The following is a 19,403-nucleotide window of genomic DNA, read 5'->3' as shown; positions in this document are numbered from 1 at the left end:
ATATGTAGCCTACTTAGTTATTTTCCTCACTGTTCAAATTAACTTGCCCCATGTCAATAGCTGTTGCCTTGTGTGTAAAGAACTTTTAAAAGTGATCATATTTATTAAAAGTAGTAATATTCTGACCACAGTAAACATGTTAATGTATCATATCATTTGTTACTCGCCAAAGCAACATCATGATAGACAACAAAGCTGCACCAACCCAACTCTTGATGAGAGTTCTCTCATGATGTTGGAGTTCTGCCAAATTCACTTGTGGACAGTGGTGGGAAAAGTACACATATTTTACTTAAGTAAAAGTATCAATACTGCGATATACAAATAGGCCTACTCTGTTACAAGTAAAAGTCAGGAATTTAAAATGTATTGAGTAAAAGTATGAAAGTGTTGGCATCAAAATGAAGGCTACTTGGGAGTAGTTCACCCCCAAAAAGATTTCTTTTCTATTGATTACTCACACAACAGAGACTTGAGTTCAATAATATCTTTTGTTTTTTTGTCGCATTTCCTAAGACAAAACATTACAATAAATGTACCCTCATTGATTCTGGATGGAGACCCAAATGCATTTGGATCTCCATCCGGAATCAATGTGGGCAAAATTACCAAATCATATTTTTGAGTCTCCATGGAGTGAGTAATCAATAGAAAAAATGTCATTTTGGGGGTGAACTACCCCTTTAAAGTACCAAAAGTAAGTACAAAATGTTTAAAAATAGCAGATCCACATGCTCACAACATGTTGAGAGATTGTAGATCGGCTATTTTCAAATAGCCAAGGTATAAAATGGGCTAAAGTGGTTTATATATGTTAACCTAATATAATGTTTATCTGCAAGTAGCTAATAACTAAAGTTTTCAAATAAATAGCCTATGTATAGAGTAAAAGTATGTAGTGGAGTAGAAGGTAGGCCTACTTTACCTCAAAATTGTATACGTTGTATTTGTAATTGTATACCAAGTAAATCTAGTTACTTTCCACCACTGTTCACTGGCACTTGCCACTTCTGGACTTTAGTCTTATTGACTTGTGGAGTCAGTAGTCAGGAGGACCATAGAGGTATATGGGTCAGGAGCAGGACTCTCAACTAACTCTAACTACTTCACCACTGGACCGGAGGCACCACCTTGTGGCGCTAATTAGTATTGTAAATATATAGTAGCCTATACTAGTAGTAGTAACATCTGTTTAAGGAAGTGGTGGGGTGCGGACCGTAGAACTAAAAGTAATTGTCACCGACTCACCTGTTTTGAGAAGATTGTTTTATGAAGAAAAAACGAACAACAATCTCGTATTATAGTGAAGAATGGCAGGTAAGACTAGATGTTATTAGATTCAAAGCAGACCAACTTATAAGCTACTTCTTCAATCTAGGCATGCGACCAGGGACATAATTTATCTCTCTCTTCTTTTTGTTTTCTTCTTCTTTTAAGGGTATTAAAGGGTTAACGACTTAACATTACATAAAATGCATGCTGGAAACCTATACGTGAATATGTGAATAGTCATATTCTACCTTGTTGCACAACTTGCACCCATGAAGATTAAAAAAAATATGTTGGTTTATCGCAACTTTTTTTTTTACTTTCACTTTCATTCTCACCCTTGTTATTTCCGCACAATTATTTGAATAATAATAAAGAGTTATGGAAAAGGAAGATATAGTCTCCAAAAGTTTCCAGTATTGAATCACAGTATATAATATTACATTATTCAGAGGGTTTGTCTTTTTCTTAATGCACTGCTTCAAAAAGTAGCAAAACAACTGGGCAGTTGAACTTGAGATAACATTTCTGTAGGGGCTGGGCAGTGGGCACTGTGGACAGTGGGTCGACTGACTGCATGGGCGTTATTTTTAACATTTTAGAATCTACTTCTATTAACTAGGCTATTAACTCATTAATTATGACGCATTGTCATTCATGAGCAGCATTTACATTTACAATGTTGTCTGTCTGTCTGTCTATATCAACACATAGGCCTACACAATAGACAGACAGACAGACAGACAGACTATTTGTGCAATTTCTCAGCTCAAAATAGTTTTGGTGTAAAAAATAATGCGCTTTATTAATTAGTTAATTAATAGTTCACTACAACAAATCAAAAGGAGTCAAAATGTATAACATCCCAGAATTCATTGCCTAAAGACTGGTATGGGGTTATTCAAATTCAGTTGAGTGCCCCGCCCCCTCCACTCAATTCTGACCTACTAAACATCAATGCTTCTTTGGATACATTCAGTATCAATGAACAATAAAACACATAGAAGTCAAAACTCTATTCAATTTGTATTCATTCAAGTGTCACCTGTATGACGTTAGGAAAAAGACAAATTACTGTGTTGTAGCCTATGTTATAGACCTTACAAAATTCAAATTATTTCCTTTTATACATCAGTGTGGTGCCACTCACTTCTCTCTGTCAGGTTTTGCTGTGTAGAATTCAGATTTGTATGGTTTTCATCAATGTGATAGTCTTTTAACGAAAAAAGTTATTGAAGTTGAGTTTGAAGTTACAATGGGTGTGTATGGGGACCTCGTCCTGGAGGAGGAGGGCTGATATAACATTTACATCAAATATCTAAATATTGAATCAAACAAATTAAAAACTGTTCAGGGTGTTCATAAAAGCCTGATTAGACGTAATAGACGATAAAATGACCAAACTTTTTTTTTTGTGAAAAGTGAACCCAGTAAACACTAGCCGTCATTTAGCCCTATGGTTATGGTATAGCCCTCATTTGAACCGTCTATCGTCAGTCTGTCTATAGACCGATTGTAGCTGATTACATTTAATCCATTATTCCATACTTGTTGATTAAAAAAACAGCTTTAATATCCACACCTGGTTTTCAAATATTGGACTAAAGTAATTTTAAGAGCCAATTTCACTATATAGTCTAGTTTAGTTGTAGCCGTCATCTGAACGCTTCCAACGTGCTGGGCAATACCTTTGAAACATTCTAAAAGTGTAATAAATAATGGCATAATGCCGTGGTGCTGCTATGACAGCATACTATTACTTCTCTGAGTTACATAATTCATTCTGACACCAACAGACACAAACACGTACACAAGACTGCATGTCTCCCCACCCCACCATACGATAATGATTAAATAAAATCGTTTTATACTGTAGCTATGCATCAATATAAAGTTAGTTTGTGTTGTCAAACAAAATGCACCGACCTCAAACGAACAGCGGGAGGCGATATGTCAACTACTAATAGCTGCTGGAATACATATAAGTAACAAGCTGTGCCGTGTATAGCGGTAGCGCACAGGTTTCATTAACAGAAGGTCAGGAGTTCGAACCCCGTCGACTCCCAGTGTCAAATAATAACAGTGTAAGAAATCATTACAAATACGATCAGCTGTGGTGGTTCGAGTAGCATACGGCGCTCAGAACCAAGGAATAGTGATTTTTAACCCTGCTGGCTGCCATCATTTTCACTACATTTTCACTACTTTCGGCGGCCGCTAGCGGCCGCTAACGGCGTTTAAATGACGGTGATACAATGTCTAGTCTATACTAGACGGTGAAAAAACTTTAAAATTTAAACCCGTCACAGACCGGATCTAGCTATACGTCCGGTTACGGCGAAGACGTCATTTGAACGCGATTTAACCCCCAAATTGCTTAGTGGGAAGTGAAGTGAAGTGAAATATCCCTTTAATCAACCACAATGATCATGCTATAACACAGTGGTTCCCAAACTCTTTAGCCCCGGACCCAGTGGTGTCGCTGTACATCCAGAGAAGAATTTGCTGGGTTTTCCGAGTTTTGCACAGCAACCATGATCACATCATAACATATTTCTAACAGCACGGCACAATAACAGCACTGCCAAAGTTGATATTACATAGTTGTTTTCCAACTAAGAGAACTAAATGGATCAGAGCTGTATGGGCATGAGGTGGAAAAATGTTGATTCTTACTTTTGCAGTGCATCAGATCAGTCTATGACCGTAGAATCTCCCCCATCGCAAAATATTGTTCCAGGCCTTCCAGCCAGGGACCCCCAGAAGCAAAGAGTTCTCCTGTGCAAACTGTGACCATGCAGTTCTCTCCAGTGCCCACTTCGTTTTAGTGCCCCGTTCACCCGAATCCCTCAAAATGTTCCATATTTGCTCCTCCATAGTCCGTATAAAAAGCACAGGAGTTTATTAATATCACATGGATTGTTTTATGCCTTGTTCACCTGTGGTACTTTTATATCTCTCTCTTTCTCCTAGCTAAGCTTGCCAAGATTCGCCGTGAATTTGTGGATAAAGTATCACTCCCACTGCTCAAGCAGCTCTTGGACGACGTCTTGGACGATAAGGTGTTGAACGATGGAGAGAAAGAGGCAGTACTTGAGGAGAACCCTACCAAAACTGACAAGGCACGTCATCTCATAGACATCATTAAGAAGAAAGGAGACAGGCCCTCTAACATGCTGCTCTCTCATCTTGAGGAGAGAGATCCTACGCTATACTCAGAACTGGGTCTGTCCTCAGAGCAACCAGCTCAGACAGGTCAGCAACCAGCCCAGGCAGGTCAGCAACCAGCTCAGACAGGTCAGTTCAGGTCTTTCAGTAGACAGCCACTGTTCTAATTGCATTTTACCAAGAGAAGATGTATGCTTTTCAGTTAAATGCATGCATGGTATGTTTGTAATCAATCTAGTCTACTGAAAAGTACACTGCACAAGTAGCCACTGATGCTCTACTTTGTGTTTTCCAGCTGTGCTACCATTGCCTCAAGAGGAGTCAGAGGGTTGTGAAATGTCCCTCACCCTCAGATCCTGTACTGATGCATTCGTGAAGGCTCAACTAAAGAATCCAAAAGTAAGTAATTCAACTAATACAAATTTAAAAGCCATACCAGACATCTCATGTCTTCTGAAATTACAGAAAGAAATGCATAACCCAAGAGATGCAAGCTAATTATTCTATACTTACTACTGGGATGTGCTCATAAAATAGGCCCTCTGCGGGATCTTCAAAATTTAAAATTTTATAGTTGTATGTATTTATATTTCAGGGCCGTGCAGCTATTAATTATAAATAATAATTATGATAGTGAAATTATAATGTTGGGCAGACCATAAAAAAAAAAAAAAAAAAAAGCATATTGTCACAATATTTATTATGGTTTCACAAAGGGGGATGTTTTTATGTCACAAATTGTAAGCTACCTCATTGTTTTAAACTCTTGTACTATAATTCCACCTGTTCAGAATATTATGTTTTTGAAACACGATGAATGATTCTAATATGCTGCCTATAATAGGTTTCTTCACAGATGTACACTGTGCGTGAGAAGTCCTCCAGGAACCGCCTGGCCTTAGTAATCACTAATGTGGAGTTTGCGTTGCCTCGGATGAAAAGGAATGGTGCTGAGAAAGATGAGGAGAACATGCTGAAGTTGCTCAGAGCATTGGGATATGACGTGGAACAACATAGAAATCTCAGTGCGAAGGTACTGCAACACAGGAAGGGATTTTCTCTAGTTACTTAAAGTGATAGTTCACCTATTTTTGACATAAAGCTGTGTGAAATACTTTCCATTAAAACAGTGGTTAAACATGTATTAATTGATTACCAGAGTCCCGTGGTCAGAGTTCTGGTCAGTTTTAGCTGAATATTAAGTAGTTCCAATGGGGTGGGGGCCATTTGGCGAGACCCAATCATTGAAAATAGATTAATCCACAAAACTAGCGTCATTTGTATTGTTGGCATATTTCTACCATATAGAGCGATGTTTCGTTCTGATCAGCTGACTGCAAAGCACCTTGTTTTGGGGAAATACGTTGCAGCGGCGTAGTGATACTGATCACAAAAAATAGTACCATGTGACAGAGGGGTCAAAGTTGAACGAAAGTTGGTCTATTTGGTAGAAATAGGTCAACAATACAAATGACGCTAGTTTTGTGGATTCATCTATTTTTAATGATTGGGTCTTGAGCCCCTGCCAAATCACCGGAACTACTTTATATTCATCTAGAACTGACCAGAACTCTGACCACGGGTCTCTGGTAATGGATTAATACATTTGTAACCACTATTTTAATGGCAAGTATTTCACACAGCTTCATGTCAAAAATAGGTGAACTATCACTTTAACTGAGTGGTGTACAGTGAGTGATTCATTTAATGTGATGTATGTGAGTGACTTAAGTCTTAAGGTGATATAGAAAGTGACTGACTTAGTATTTTGTTACAGGAGATTGACTCAGCTATCCAGAAGTTTTCGCAAGATCCACGTCTGTCCAACACAGACAGTGTTTTTGTCATCATCATGTCTCATGGGAAGTTAGGAGTCATCTTAGGCGTCGACTGGACAGAGACAAATCAGGCCGAGTTCCCCATCGAAAATATCTACACCCACCTGAACACAGCAAACTGTCCGGCTCTGCGCGATAAACCCAAGGTTATCATCATCCAGGCCTGCAGAGGAGGTGATGCTCTGGTTGCCATATAAATGCCAATGTACATAGCACTGCATGTAGTTATCAGCTTAGCATGAAAGTGGACATTATTACAGATAAGGGGACTTGTTAAAAATGTTCTCTTAAATTGTCCTGGCCAATGATTTGCTTGTTTCAGAGGAGGAAGGGAAGACGATTGTAAGTGATGGTGTTGGTGGAGATGCTTGCCACCCACCCGTTAACCTTCCGAATGACACAGAAGGCATAGAGGATGATGCATTTCGGGTGCACAGAGAAAAGGACTTTATCTCCCTCCTTTCCTGCACCCCACGTGAGTGTGTATTAACATATTTACTTGTTTATAGGGGAGACAAAATCTACTGATAATACTTTTATGTGATGTACATTCTCTTATTTTATCCTATAGATACTCTTTCATATAGAAGTACATCAGATGGATCCTTTCTTATCCAGTACATTGTTGAGATATTCAACAACTGTGCCCATGAGGATCACATTGAAGAACTGTTCAGGAAGGCAAGTGTTTCAAATGACTTCAATTGTACCACTTTGCATTGAGATCCAAAAGCCATCATGTAACATCTGCTCTATTACCTACAGTCAAACTGTTGAAACTTACAGTGTTTTAATCACACAGGTCATGAACCGCTTTGAGGAATTTGAACAGAGAAAACAGATGCCCACCAAAGACAGATGCACGTTGACAAAACACTTCTACCTCTTTCCAGGCTACTGAGACACCACTAACCACAAAAAAGAGAAATTTCAATATTACAATCATTTTGTTTTATAAATTGCTTATTAAGCTTTTCGGACACACGTCCTTTTGCAGAGTTTCTAGTGGGGATAAAGGTATTGACTACATGTATAGGTGTCATATTTACTTAAAATTTAAGGCAGAATGAGGAATCATAATGCTATCAGGTTGGAGTTTATGCTATTTTACTTTTTGAATCTACCTATGAATCTTTATACCATGATTCCATAAAATGTTTGAGAAGTTTGCTACATCTTTGAGTTCCATAGTACTGATAAAATGCAATGAAAGTTCAAGATAGAAAATACATTTCTATTGTAAATTGTACAACTTGTCAAATCAACATTGATTTGACAATATAAATTGGAGTCCCAGAAATAGAAATGCCATTAAATGGGGTTCCGTAGCCTAATGCATGTCAAATGGGGTCCTTGAAATCCAAATGCTTGTGAATCCCTGCTATAAAAAGACGTAAACATCTTCTCTGGTGGTCCTACTCCCTGGCATATCGTTTCAAATGCACGTCCGCGGGCTAATAAGTGTACATTTGGGGGCCCACATGAACAAGTTTGAGAACCACTACTTTGATGCATTTAGATTGAATGACATCTAGAGGGGATGCAGAATACTACAGTTAGGGTCTTCGGGATTAAGCTACGTCAGCAATGCACGACGTGGAAGAGTGACGCTTTGCTTCTTCGTACGACGGCGACGCGCACCAAAAAAGGCAGATCTACAAGGTCGCAGCGCGTCGCAATGCGACGCATTGTGAGCTTGTAGATCTGCGCATTCCGGCGACGGAGCTTTACCTTGAGCTAGCGATGGGAGCTACGTGAAACATTTTGTCCTTCAAAATAATACCGCACCCTTGTTTTACGAGCTGTGGTTGGGCCACTGGCACACTGCCGATAGCTGTGGCCATCATAAAACATACATAAATAAATTCAAACCTCGTAAATGTTTTATTCACCATCATGTCTTTTTGTTCCTTTGGATATTCGTCCACACTGTGCTATGTCTTGTTATGCCGTTTGAAATAAACTTTTATTTTGAAGTGGCCATATAGGTACCGAGTTGAGGATGCAGAGATTTTCTCACCGAAGAATCCAGGAATGGAAGCAGATATAATAAACGCACGGCGACAACCATGAATCGAACAAATGGCATTTAAATGTAGAGCCTACGTCTTTATCAATTGGTCGCATTCAAGAAATAATTTCTGCATAGACAAGATCGTGTTTAATTTTGGCTCCTACTATTAGCTAACTGTCAAGCAGTAGCCACATCAGCATCGGCTCCAGATTATAGATAGCTGTAGCATCAAAACAAGCAAGCTGTTTGGCGTGTTGTTGACCGTGGGTTAGAAAGTCCTCGCACACCCATGCGACAATACAAACTGGACCCAGCCGTTAATCCTGTTGTCTTGTAGAATTGTCATCATGGCAGACAATATCATGAGTAAGGCTGCTACAATGGAGATCCCCATTAATAGCAATGGAGAGACCTTGCAAGAAGATAACAGCTTGGAGCAGGTGAGTCGTGTTTCTCTTATTCCATCACCAATGCCCCACATTAAATGATGACGAAGGCATAGTATCGATATGTTCCTATGTAACATCTACTGTATGACAGTCTTGGTTGGACCTTGATTGGATTTGAGTCAAGCTAACGTTCCTATCCATATACTGTACAGGCCCAAGCCCATACCACAATGATTTCTGTGGATCATATATCATTAATTCGGAAAGGAAGAATCATTTTCGCTCCTACCCTGTTTTAGGCCTACAGTATTTAGTTTTATTAGATGGCCTTCACATGTTGTGTCTTGTTCTCACACAGGCTGCACAGATTCAGTGGAGCTTAGATGAAAAGGTAGGGAAAGTGGGTTGTAACATTAGAATGTGACAATGAAATGTGGTGTAGAGCTGTAGTTAACGTTATACACTCTTTATTACTGGATTATGTCCTTATAGGAAGGGTATATTAAGGCTAATGATGTCCCTTAAATTGTAATGCATTGGGTATTTCTTTTAAGGAATTACATTAAATGTGTTTTAATATTCATTACAATATGGTTAGACTATATATTATGTAGTATGTATGTAGTAGTTGAGTATGCTTGGGTTCATGTTTTGTGGTGGGTTATTTATTTGCCTTTGAATATAATAATGTATTGATTAATATGTCAGATATTAAATGTATTATTATTATTATTGAGCGGTGCTAACCGTTCCTACATCTGGCTTTGTCTGTTTGTATGTACGTACAGTACGTCCCACACTTGGCTCATTGATTTATTGGCCAAGCTTGGCACACGTTTAATGAAATTAACTCATAAAAAGCACTGCTCACTTCACACTGGTCTCCAACCACTGAATATATCCAGATATATGTCAAAACAAGGCCAGTATAGAAAAAAAAGTAACTTAGTAATAGTAATATAAGTAAATTATATAGTGAGAAGTGAGAAGCTGGTTGTTATTGCAAATGTGTTTTGATATCCACTAGGACTTGCAGCAGGTGATGGTGTCTGGACCCAACCTGAATGAAACCAGCATCGTCTCAGGAGGTTATGGAGGCCCAGCAGGGGGCATCATTCCTACCAGCAGCATCAAAGGTACTGTCGCCTCATCCCAAACTTGGTGTGGGTGATATGGTGATAAATATCATTGAGACGATACAATCTGTCTCCACGATATTCCTTTTCAGAGATATTGTATATATCATGGTACAATGAGGGAGCTTTATCAAAAATCCTTGAATTGTTAATACAGAGATTCATTGTAGAATTAATTTAAACCTGCGTTTTAGTCTAAATCGGTAGTTCTCAAACTTTAAAACATACTTGTAAGGGTCAATTTAGACCTCCCAAAAGGAACCCAGAGAGTCCCTGGACCCCACTTTGAGGACCACTGGTCTAAATGGTCTGTTACTCCTTTTTCTTGTACTGTAGTTTTTGTTACCTTGTAGATCGTTGTACTGTTAAGTAACTTGAAACATAATCGTGATAAGATTGTGTATCCTGAATGATACAGCTTGGAAGAATATCGTGATATTGCATTTTTCCATATCTCCCACCCCCTAACCTGGTGAACTTCAGATTTCAGCATGACAAACTTTCCACCATCCAGAGCTACTCCTTGATGTTTGTTACTTTTGTGTGTGTGTGTGTGTGTGTGTGTGTGTGTGTGTGTGTGTGTGTGTGTGTGTGTGTGTGTGTGTGTGTGTGATAATAACTTATAGTCATATTATACTATTTTTACAATACTCCATATCCCATAGGGCCAGCAATTCACTTCAACCCAGAGTATTTGGACAGAAGGCGAACCCCTGCGTCAGGAACAGGTGGCTGTGACAAGCCTCTAAGTTATTAAATCTAACCTAATTGGGCTGGTCCTTTTGCATCTTTTCTATTTTCGTAGGCGTTTGCTATTGCTTGACCCAGGGAATCGTCAGCGGTCTTTGCCTGTTCTGTCTTTACCTGTCATACACAAAGTCTATTCAGTGGCCACGAGCAACTTGGAATCGACTGATTTCAAAATAATGGATGCGTTGACCTGATATTGCAAGAAATGTTATGTTAAGTGTTGTTTGTGAATGTTTTTTTTATATTAACCTCTTTTGTGCTGGAAAATGCCCATAAAGAGACCATTATAACAATTATACCACTGTGTTATTCATAACCTAACCTATTAAATCCATTTTTCATTAACATTTGTATTTATTCGCTTATTCATTTCATTCTGCATGAGAAACTTGCATGGTGCATCATCTCAAAGCCATTTTTATCACCAACCTATTTTACATCCACAGTGTATTCACCACTCTTCATATCTGTCTATATATTTTCTGGTTTCAACAAAAATAACACCCTCTTTTAATTTCATTGGTACTCTGTTTGCATCAGTGTAATTCACCCCCGGCCCCAAGCTCTCTCATATAGAACATTCCTCTTTACCCTCACTGTCTTTCATTCCCATGTTTGTTTCAGACATCCGCATGAAATCCAGGGGCGTTTGTGTCCCTCACAGCCAGGCTGTGGCCAACCAAAATGCCAAACAAACAGACCAGCATCCAGGAGGTATCATTGGGCTCAGCATCATGTCCTCATTATCATTATCATCATCATAATCATAACATGTGTATGAACTTAAGTTGTGTTCTTGAAAACTGTAATAGGAGAAATTTGTAACTTTGTAACAACTTCGCCTTTGATTGAATTTGGTTCCAGGGTCCATGCACCACAGCACTAGCAGTTCCTCCTTGGCATCTGAGGAGGTTTCTCGGGGTGTGGCAGTGGAGAAGTTGGACAGCGTAAAGAAATGGGGCATCAACACTTACAAGGTAAGTGTGCAATGGCTTCTAGAAGTCTGCAACCTGTTAATGTAACCAGACTCATAATCTATACAGTAGGGGTGTAACGATATAGTAACTGAATCGAAAAATCAATTTTAATTTGCAATGATCTACTATATCGATATATATAAAAGCATATATCGTACCGTTTTGGCTTTGTATTGTATCTGTGTCGTTTAAAATGCAGATAATCGGTATCAAATTGTTTTGCAGTTTTGTGCCTTGTATTTAGACATTTTAAGAAGGAAAATAAAAAAGAGGGGTTTAATTACTTTTCCATTCCATATAGCTACTCTTGGTCTATCGATAAATGCGTGTAATCTCTGTGTTCATGTCAAGGTGCGGGTTTGTCCATGTGTTGAAATATAATGTCCATTTATTTGCTAGAGAATCACAGTGTTTACTTATTTATATCCATAATAATAGATTTTTCCCTTAAAAGACCTGCACTATTGACACGTTTCACACAGAATTATGAACCAATATCGTCCATATATCGTATCATCAACCATGTATCGTGATGCGTATCGTATCGTTGTTAAAATGTATCGTTACACCCCTAGTATACAGTGTATATACAGTGCCATGCAAAATAACCACTGAGGGCCCTATCTTCCACCTGGTGCAAGATGGCAATTATCATTACTATTTTCCAACCGATGCAGTTGTAATGTTGTCATCTAAACAACCCAACGTTTTTTAGATGCCAAAATAATCTTGTGCCCATCTAGAGCCCATTGGCTCTAAATGAAGTGTGGTCTGGTTGAATGCTTTCTTACTCAATGAGATAAGAGTCAAAAAGCAAATTGCACTTATTACTTAAGACCTGCTCTTGATTGACTGATTGATTGATTGGATACTTTATTCATGATTATTAACAGTACAGGAAGTACAGTCATGTGGTTATGCGTCCTGCATCCAGCGCCATATATATTAGGAAATTTAAGGGGCGCGTTTTTACTACGGCGACGTGAGGCGGGACTACGGCTGTTATGACGTAATTGCCGTAGCAGTCAAAAGCGTTAAGCAACCAGCCGTCGGCGACGGTGTCCCACCCCTTTCGCTGAACGCTTTGGTTCCTATGGCGACGTGACCACGCAGCAGGTGTTGTAGCAGCTACGTGGAAAGGTAGACTCTGCCGTAGTAGAGACAGCCGCGACGGCGGCAGGTTGATCTATCGAGCGCTGATCATTTCCGGTTGCCGTTGTCATCTGCTGTTGCAGTGCAAAGCTTAAATAGCCTAATATTCTTTATAAGACCCCCCTGAGTCTTGACTTGTGAAACCACCTTCTGCTGGGAGCTTAAAGATTCGTACAACTTATTTTAACACTTGAATCTTTCAGTTAATTTAATTATTTGTCTCTTGTCTGTATGAAGAAGTCATTATGTAAATGTACATTTCCATCGAAAGGAGGTGTCATTCACTTCCGTTGTTTTTCCTTTTTCTCCTTTGTATATAATAGTGTGACATGTATTATTATTGTGTACATTTGTAATGCTGTTGATGAATTGAATACATAGGACCACAATGGTAACAAGTCCTCAGGACTTTTATTGTGTTATGTTAGCCTTAATGATTCTTTCACTTTCAGATTTGGGCATGTAGTTTCCAGGAATCTTATCTCTGAGCTATATAGCAGAGGGAGAGGTTCTGAAAGGAGCTAGTACCATGTGCTGTTGACATTTAACATCAAATGTAATTGATGCCTATAACTGCCAGAGCCTCTTTTTTATATGACAAGTGCACTGCACACTCAGGCAGACATCCTCTGGCCTTTTTTGAAGCCATTATCATCAAGCTTCATAACAGTTGGTTTGTTGTAATTTTATTGTCCATATGCATCCTATTCCAGTGTACCAAGCAGATGTTCTCAGAGCGCTTTGGCCGAGGCTCACGAACAGTGGACTTGGAGCTAGAGGCTCAGATTGAAGTGTTGAGAGATACCAAGGACAAGTATGAAAGCATACTAAGACTGACCACTGCACTCACCAACCATTTTCACAACATGGTGCAGACACAACAGGCTTTAGGAGATATCTTTGCAGATCTCAGCCAGAAATCCCCAGAGCTGCAGGTAATTATGTTTCTCTAGGTTCACTTTCGATTATGAGCTGCAGTTGTAGATAGCAGGTAAATCCACTGTCTTTGTTGGCAGGATGAATTTGGATACAATGCAGAAACACAAAAGCTGTTATGCAAGAATGGGGAGGCTCTGCTGGGTGCCATCAGCTTCTTTGTGTCCAGCGTGAACACTCTGGTGAACAAAACTATGGAGGACACTCTGATCACTATCAAGCATTATGAGAATGCAAGGTGAAATGGCATGACATTTTGATCAGTTATGTTGATACATGGACATGGATGGTTTTGATGCTTGGAAATTATAGGGAGGACTGTACATGATTGACAGCTTTTATCTCTTTCTCTATGCAGACTTGAATTTGATGCCTACCGTTCAGACCTGGAGGAGTTGAGCCTGGGTCCACGGGATGCTGCTACCATGGTGCGCATTGACATGGCCCAACATGATTACCAGATCCACAGAGACAAATATGAAAGACTCCGTAGTGATGTCTCCATCAAACTCAAATTTCTGGAGGAGAATAAGGTTTGTTGTAAAGAGATATTGTCCTAATTTGAAAAAAGATCTAGAAATGCATCTTAATGTTTATCTTTGAATGCAGAAATGCTTCATATAATATATTGTAACCAAGAGAGAAAGGCTATAGCAGACAGACCACTGACTTATAATTAAAATGTAATCTTTATTTCACTATGTAGAATATAAAAATATTAAGCAATGAAATGAAATTAATCCATTCAAAGAAACATATTATGTTACAATACATTTAGATTGAGAGTAACGATGATCAGAGCAACTATAAAATAATTAATTGGTAAGCTGCTATAGCTTCTTGCACACTGTTTTAACATTAGTTTGTTCTATTCCATTTAATGTTGTTCTCTAGGTGAAAGTGATGCACAAACAACTGCTTCTCTTCCATAATGCCATCTCAGCTTACTTTGCTGGCAACCAGCAGCAATTGGAACAAACTCTTATACAGTTCAATGTGAAGTTAAAACCACCAGGTTCAGACAAGCCATCCTGGCTGGAAGAACAATAAGGGTACTCACGGTTCAGCTGTTTGAGACATAAAGGCACAGTGAGGAACTGGCCACTGCACAGTTGCAGTAGATGGACGATTAGGTGGCATTCAACCAGAACTATACTGTAGGATCGAGAAAGGCAAGTGATAAGGGGACACACTAGAGTTTTTCAATGTCACACATTTTTCATATGATGGTTCAGCAACAGTGCAACCTGTATTTATGATTTATTTCCCACAAAATCATGTTTGTTATTAATTTTAGGTACTGTAGCACAATTATTTTACATGTATTGTATATCACCTCTTATTTATGTGAAAAAAATCCTATTGTGGAGCAATCCCTGGGCAACTTTGCACATGCAGTTATTCTTTCTTTTTAATGTTGTGGTTTAAAATAAATAATTGTCTTTAACATTTGAGGGCATTGTCTCCTGGTCAGTTTACTGTTTACAAGCTTAGAGAGGTAATTCTCTCTAACTTAAAGATACAATCCAGAATGAATTTGACTATATACGGCAATCTTCAAACATGTTGTAGGAGGTTTGAATTGTAGATGGAAAATATTATTTTTTAAACTTTCAAACCTATTACATCTGTAGGCCTGTTGTATACCAGTGTTTACAGACATGATAATTACATTGCCTTTTAAAGCCTCATAAAACCCCCAAACTCATGATTATAGCTGCCACATAATGTCAGACCTCGAATAAAAAAGCCAGTATATAAATTAAGCCTATCTTGCTTAATTTATATCATGAGGTTTTTCTACAGCAAGTTTCCCAAACTGAAAAGGCATGACATTTACACATCTGCTATGTAGTCCATGAATTAATGGAAGAGGAAATTGAATATATGTTTCAGTATCTGTTTGAGGACAAGACTGTAGCTACAACTACATATTAATTTTATTTTGGGTTTATTTGTATATCCCTTTGTACTGTAACATTGTTTGTTACATGTCTCATGGTTCCTTCCTTATTTAAGTTACTGGTATTGTCCATGTGTTGTTCTGCATTTCTGACCAAGATTACAGTACAGGTATATCATTCTTAATTAAAATGTCCATTCAGCATACAACAGCAGGATTCCACCAATGATGTATGTATGTACAGTATATGATGTATAATAAATATATACTACTAGCCCTTACCCGTTCAAAGATATGAGCTCCGAAATGATGTGCAGTGTGTGGGTTATGGGATGTGCACTGTGCATACAGTATATGAGGGATGGAAAGTAACTTTAACTGGTGCTTGCATGCTAATATGTAGGAGCATCAATGTAAGAAATACCCGTTCCATTTAACGGCTACAGAGATACTGTGTACCGATCTGCATGATTTTTGGACAACATCTGTAACAGGGCCAGAACCCCCCCCCCACCCGCCCGCCCGCCTGCACACACACACACACACTCCTCCCCCCCCCCGTGTGTGTGTGTGTGTGTGTGTGTGGGTTTGTGTGTGATTGTGCATGGCCTGAACAACAGCGCCCCTCCCTTAACATGTGTGGTCACAAAAGGTACTGTAGGATAAATAGATATAGATACACCATAAAAATGCGAAAATACAGCATACGATTTGTGAAAGTGACAAACGGGCTTCACAGTTATGTCAGGTGTGTTCATATGCTAATGGTGATGCGATTTCAGATCAATTGCTCCAGCCACTGAGGAGAAACGCTGTTTCAGACAGACAGACAGACACTCACTCAGACAGACAGACAGACAGACACTCACTCAGACATTCGCAAAATTATAGTATAGATGTACTTTTATCTACAGTATGTAATGTGAAATGAACCATTCATTATATACATGATATCACAGCTGATCATGTCTTTCGGGAGTTGTTATTTCTCAATCATCAAATTATTGCTGCTTTGCGCATTATTTTAAAGGACTGGTACAAGATTGTATAAAGCCCATGCCGTTTGTGTTGGAGATTTATAACTGAACTGTATTGAGGGTAAGAATTTCCCCAGAATTAGCAATCAACAACATGATAAATGTACATTGGATGTACATAACTTTGCTCTTGAAACAATACTACTGTACAGTATAGGGTGCTGCTATACACGGTGGGATGGTGTGGGATTCCCCCCCATTAGTTTATTTGATGCTGATGTAGGGGGACTCGGCTCAGGAAGTAGGGCTGCTGCACAATATTGTTTCAGTATCAATATTGCAATGCAATAGTGAGATTGCATTGTACTGCAACAATTCTAAAACAATTTCCTGTCCTCCTTGGAAGGAAGCAACATTTTTGCTTTCTTGTTTCCTATTTTTCGTGACTTATCTGGAAGAAAACAGCATATAATCTGATAAATATTGATTTAATGACTTCATGGATAAGTGGTCTTGCACACACACGTTCGGAAGTGTTATGTTGAGTCATCCAGTATCGGACATCCTTTATATCCAGTTCTAAAATCACCCTAATCTTTGCTAGAGCGATACATTCTTTAGATACTTTCTTTACATTTAGATATGTGCAGATTTGTGTTTATCTGTGACATTATGTAACTTCCTTCTGTGCTTTAATTGGGCATAACCCCAGACCCTTCAAAACAAGTTAGGGGTTAAATTCAGACTAAAGTAGTTTTACCTGACAAGGCAAGTGTCCATATATTAAAGCAGTGGTTCTCAACCAGTGGTCTGGGGATCACCAGTGGTCCTTGAAGAGATTCCAGGTGGTCCCCAGCTAAATGATGGAGAGTTGGTAACTAAATGGACCCTTATAGATCTTTAACTACCCTTACAGGTCCATTTGGTTTAATTTTATGCTATCAAGAGTTAAATTAGTGTTAAAAATCGGCATTACTTAATTTACAAGAAGTCTGTCTACACAATTAGAGAATTTATAATAATTATTTTCAGCATTTGCCTGTTATCTCTCCTATGGTACCACATCAATACAGCATGGAAATGGGAACGAATTCATATTCAATAATAACAAAATATTCAAAGTTTTAAGTCTGAGGGGCTAAATCTCATCAAATGGTGGTCCGTGGCTTACAGTAAAAGCCAAATAAATAATGGACTTTGGTAAGAATAAGGTTGAAAACCACTGATCGGCTATTTTCGTCAGAGGTTAGGTGTATAGGGAAAAAGAGCAGACCAAGTACTGAGTTAAAGGCCAAGTATTGAGGGTTAAATGTCTGTAAATGAACACGTTAACATGATGAATCCAACATACTGTATACTGATGATGATGCTGTCAAACATGTCTGACAGTTGCTAGGTCAGAAGATCTGGCATCCTATTGTGTACAGTTTCAAAGTACAGATTATAGATTTTTTGATTATACTGTTTTAGATTTACCTATATGATCTTAGACTTAAATGGGTAATTATTTCACTTCCCACTAGGGTTTTGTGGTGTTGGTGGTCTACTGAGAAAAAAAGTACTTTCCTGAGAAGAAGAGATTCTTGTGAAAGAATGAAGCTGATTGCTTTATCATTATTATCAGTTATCTTGTTTGCGACAATGAAATTAGATGACGAATGACTGATCTACTACCTGTAAAACAACAGGTTGTCTTGCCAGTCAAATGTGATTGTGTCAGTTTATTAGATATCCTCATGCTTAGTCTGACGGGTTTCTTCTCTTGCAATAAATGACTTATGGTTCACATAACATTTGTTATGTCATTGTCATATATTAGCATTACTTTGTTGTTTATCATCAATGATTGAGGATCCCATACTTTGAGATACGGTTATACAATAAAGGCAATGAGCTGTTTTATATAAACTAGCCTACTGTTATTCAGTAGGCCTATAGTTCTCAAAGTGGAGTCCAGGGATGTTCAGGGTTCCTTGGGGGCCCAGGGCCCTCGAATTTGTTTTGAAACAAATTGATTTAACTCGACTCCAATTAATAGTAATTCATATTTAGCATTTGAATTTGTAACAGTGAGAGTCCATATAGGATGCAATGTGTTTATATGGAGTGGTGCATATCAGATAAGTTAAGATAGGCTTACTATAGCCTATAGGCTCATTTAAAAGTTGATAAGACATTCACACCGATTGTTTTAGGCTATAATAAGTAACAATATTAATACTACAGTATGTTGTCTTGTTGTGAAAAGTACCTTATTGTAAAGTAGCCTGGCATGTCTACCAAATTCATTTTTTTTTATCCTTTTATCCTTTTTTAAACAATACACCAAATTCAGTTTTAACATAATTCTTATGTGTTGTTATGTCAGTGTTCCAAGTTTCAATTCAATTGTAGGTCTACAATGTGTGGCTCACTCCTTCACTCACTTCAGCCCTATCACAGTCAGTAGGCCCTCTGGAAATAAATGCTGCCCACCCTTATTAGGCTTTCAAGAGAAATATCCTCCAAAAAGTCATTACTCAAAGTACACATTGATGAGGCCAGTGAAATGGGTGTGTACGTGCTGTAGCCTAGGCCTAGGAGTAATGAGTGAAATTAGGAATTGATTGGTGACAAGGTGCAACTTGTCTGGACCACTGTATAAGAATGAGTCTGGACGCCTATGGAGTGGTAGTGGTACCCAACCGGTGGACCATGACTGGACGTGCTGTGCAGCAGCCTACACACAGGTGAACATATCAACACACTTCTCTCCCATAGTGGAACGTGCCATCTAGCTCGTGTTAAAGTTCCAGATGAGGACAGAAGGACGTGAATTTAAATTTGGCCTAATCAACGATGAGCCACTAATTAGCCGAGGTTAAAGGTAAGATGATTTATTTTGTTCTTCTGAT

At 38.6% G+C, this 19,403-nt stretch overlaps 2 protein-coding genes across 5 annotated transcripts; both read left to right on the top strand.

The window, feature by feature from the left end:
• Positions 1-1,187: 1,187 nt before the first annotated feature.
• caspa (caspase a) lies at positions 1,188-7,910 on the top strand. Its single transcript, XM_080731546.1, has 8 exons — positions 1,188-1,317; positions 4,243-4,566; positions 4,733-4,836; positions 5,282-5,470; positions 6,215-6,449; positions 6,598-6,750; positions 6,847-6,956; positions 7,078-7,910. The coding sequence occupies exons 1-8, from the start codon at positions 1,311-1,313 to the stop codon at positions 7,174-7,176; spliced, it is 1,221 nt and encodes a 406-aa protein (XP_080587672.1). The 5' UTR covers positions 1,188-1,310; the 3' UTR covers positions 7,177-7,910.
• Positions 7,911-8,272: 362 nt separating this feature from the next.
• LOC308289599 (arfaptin-2-like) lies at positions 8,273-15,748 on the top strand. Of its 4 annotated transcripts, XM_080731330.1 has the most exons (10): positions 8,273-8,729; positions 9,037-9,069; positions 9,706-9,814; positions 10,480-10,542; positions 11,189-11,278; positions 11,429-11,541; positions 13,407-13,628; positions 13,710-13,867; positions 13,988-14,162; positions 14,524-15,748. In XM_080731330.1, the coding sequence occupies exons 1-10, from the start codon at positions 8,637-8,639 to the stop codon at positions 14,677-14,679; spliced, it is 1,212 nt and encodes a 403-aa protein (XP_080587456.1). In that variant the 5' UTR covers positions 8,273-8,636; the 3' UTR covers positions 14,680-15,748. The 4 variants fall into 4 exon arrangements, with proteins under 4 accessions (XP_080587456.1, XP_080587457.1, XP_080587458.1 ...); XM_080731331.1 differs by lacking the exon at positions 9,037-9,069; XM_080731332.1 differs by lacking the exon at positions 10,480-10,542.
• Positions 15,749-19,403: the final 3,655 nt, after the last annotated feature.

This window comes from Nannobrachium achirus, assembly GCF_963921795.1.
Source record: "Nannobrachium achirus genome assembly, chromosome: 8".
Classification (NCBI taxonomy): domain Eukaryota; kingdom Metazoa; phylum Chordata; class Actinopteri; order Myctophiformes; family Myctophidae; genus Nannobrachium; species Nannobrachium achirus.
The sequence above is the reverse complement of the archived record's forward strand: the minus strand, read 5'-3'. Positions and strand labels throughout refer to the sequence as shown.

Excerpts from the sequence above, each read along its gene's own strand:
- caspa (XM_080731546.1), top strand. Across the intron at positions 4,567-4,732 it reads TCAGCAACCAGCTCAGACAG|CTGTGCTACCATTGCCTCAA; the intron begins GTCAGTTCAGGT and ends TGTGTTTTCCAG. Across the intron at positions 4,837-5,281 it reads CTCAACTAAAGAATCCAAAA|GTTTCTTCACAGATGTACAC; the intron begins GTAAGTAATTCA and ends TGCCTATAATAG.
- LOC308289599 (XM_080731330.1), top strand. The coding sequence starts at position 8,637 with ATGGCAGACAATATCATGAGTAAGGCTGCTACAATGGAGATCCCCATT. Across the intron at positions 8,730-9,036 it reads AAGATAACAGCTTGGAGCAG|GCTGCACAGATTCAGTGGAG; the intron begins GTGAGTCGTGTT and ends GTTCTCACACAG. Across the intron at positions 11,279-11,428 it reads AACAGACCAGCATCCAGGAG|GGTCCATGCACCACAGCACT; the intron begins GTATCATTGGGC and ends ATTTGGTTCCAG.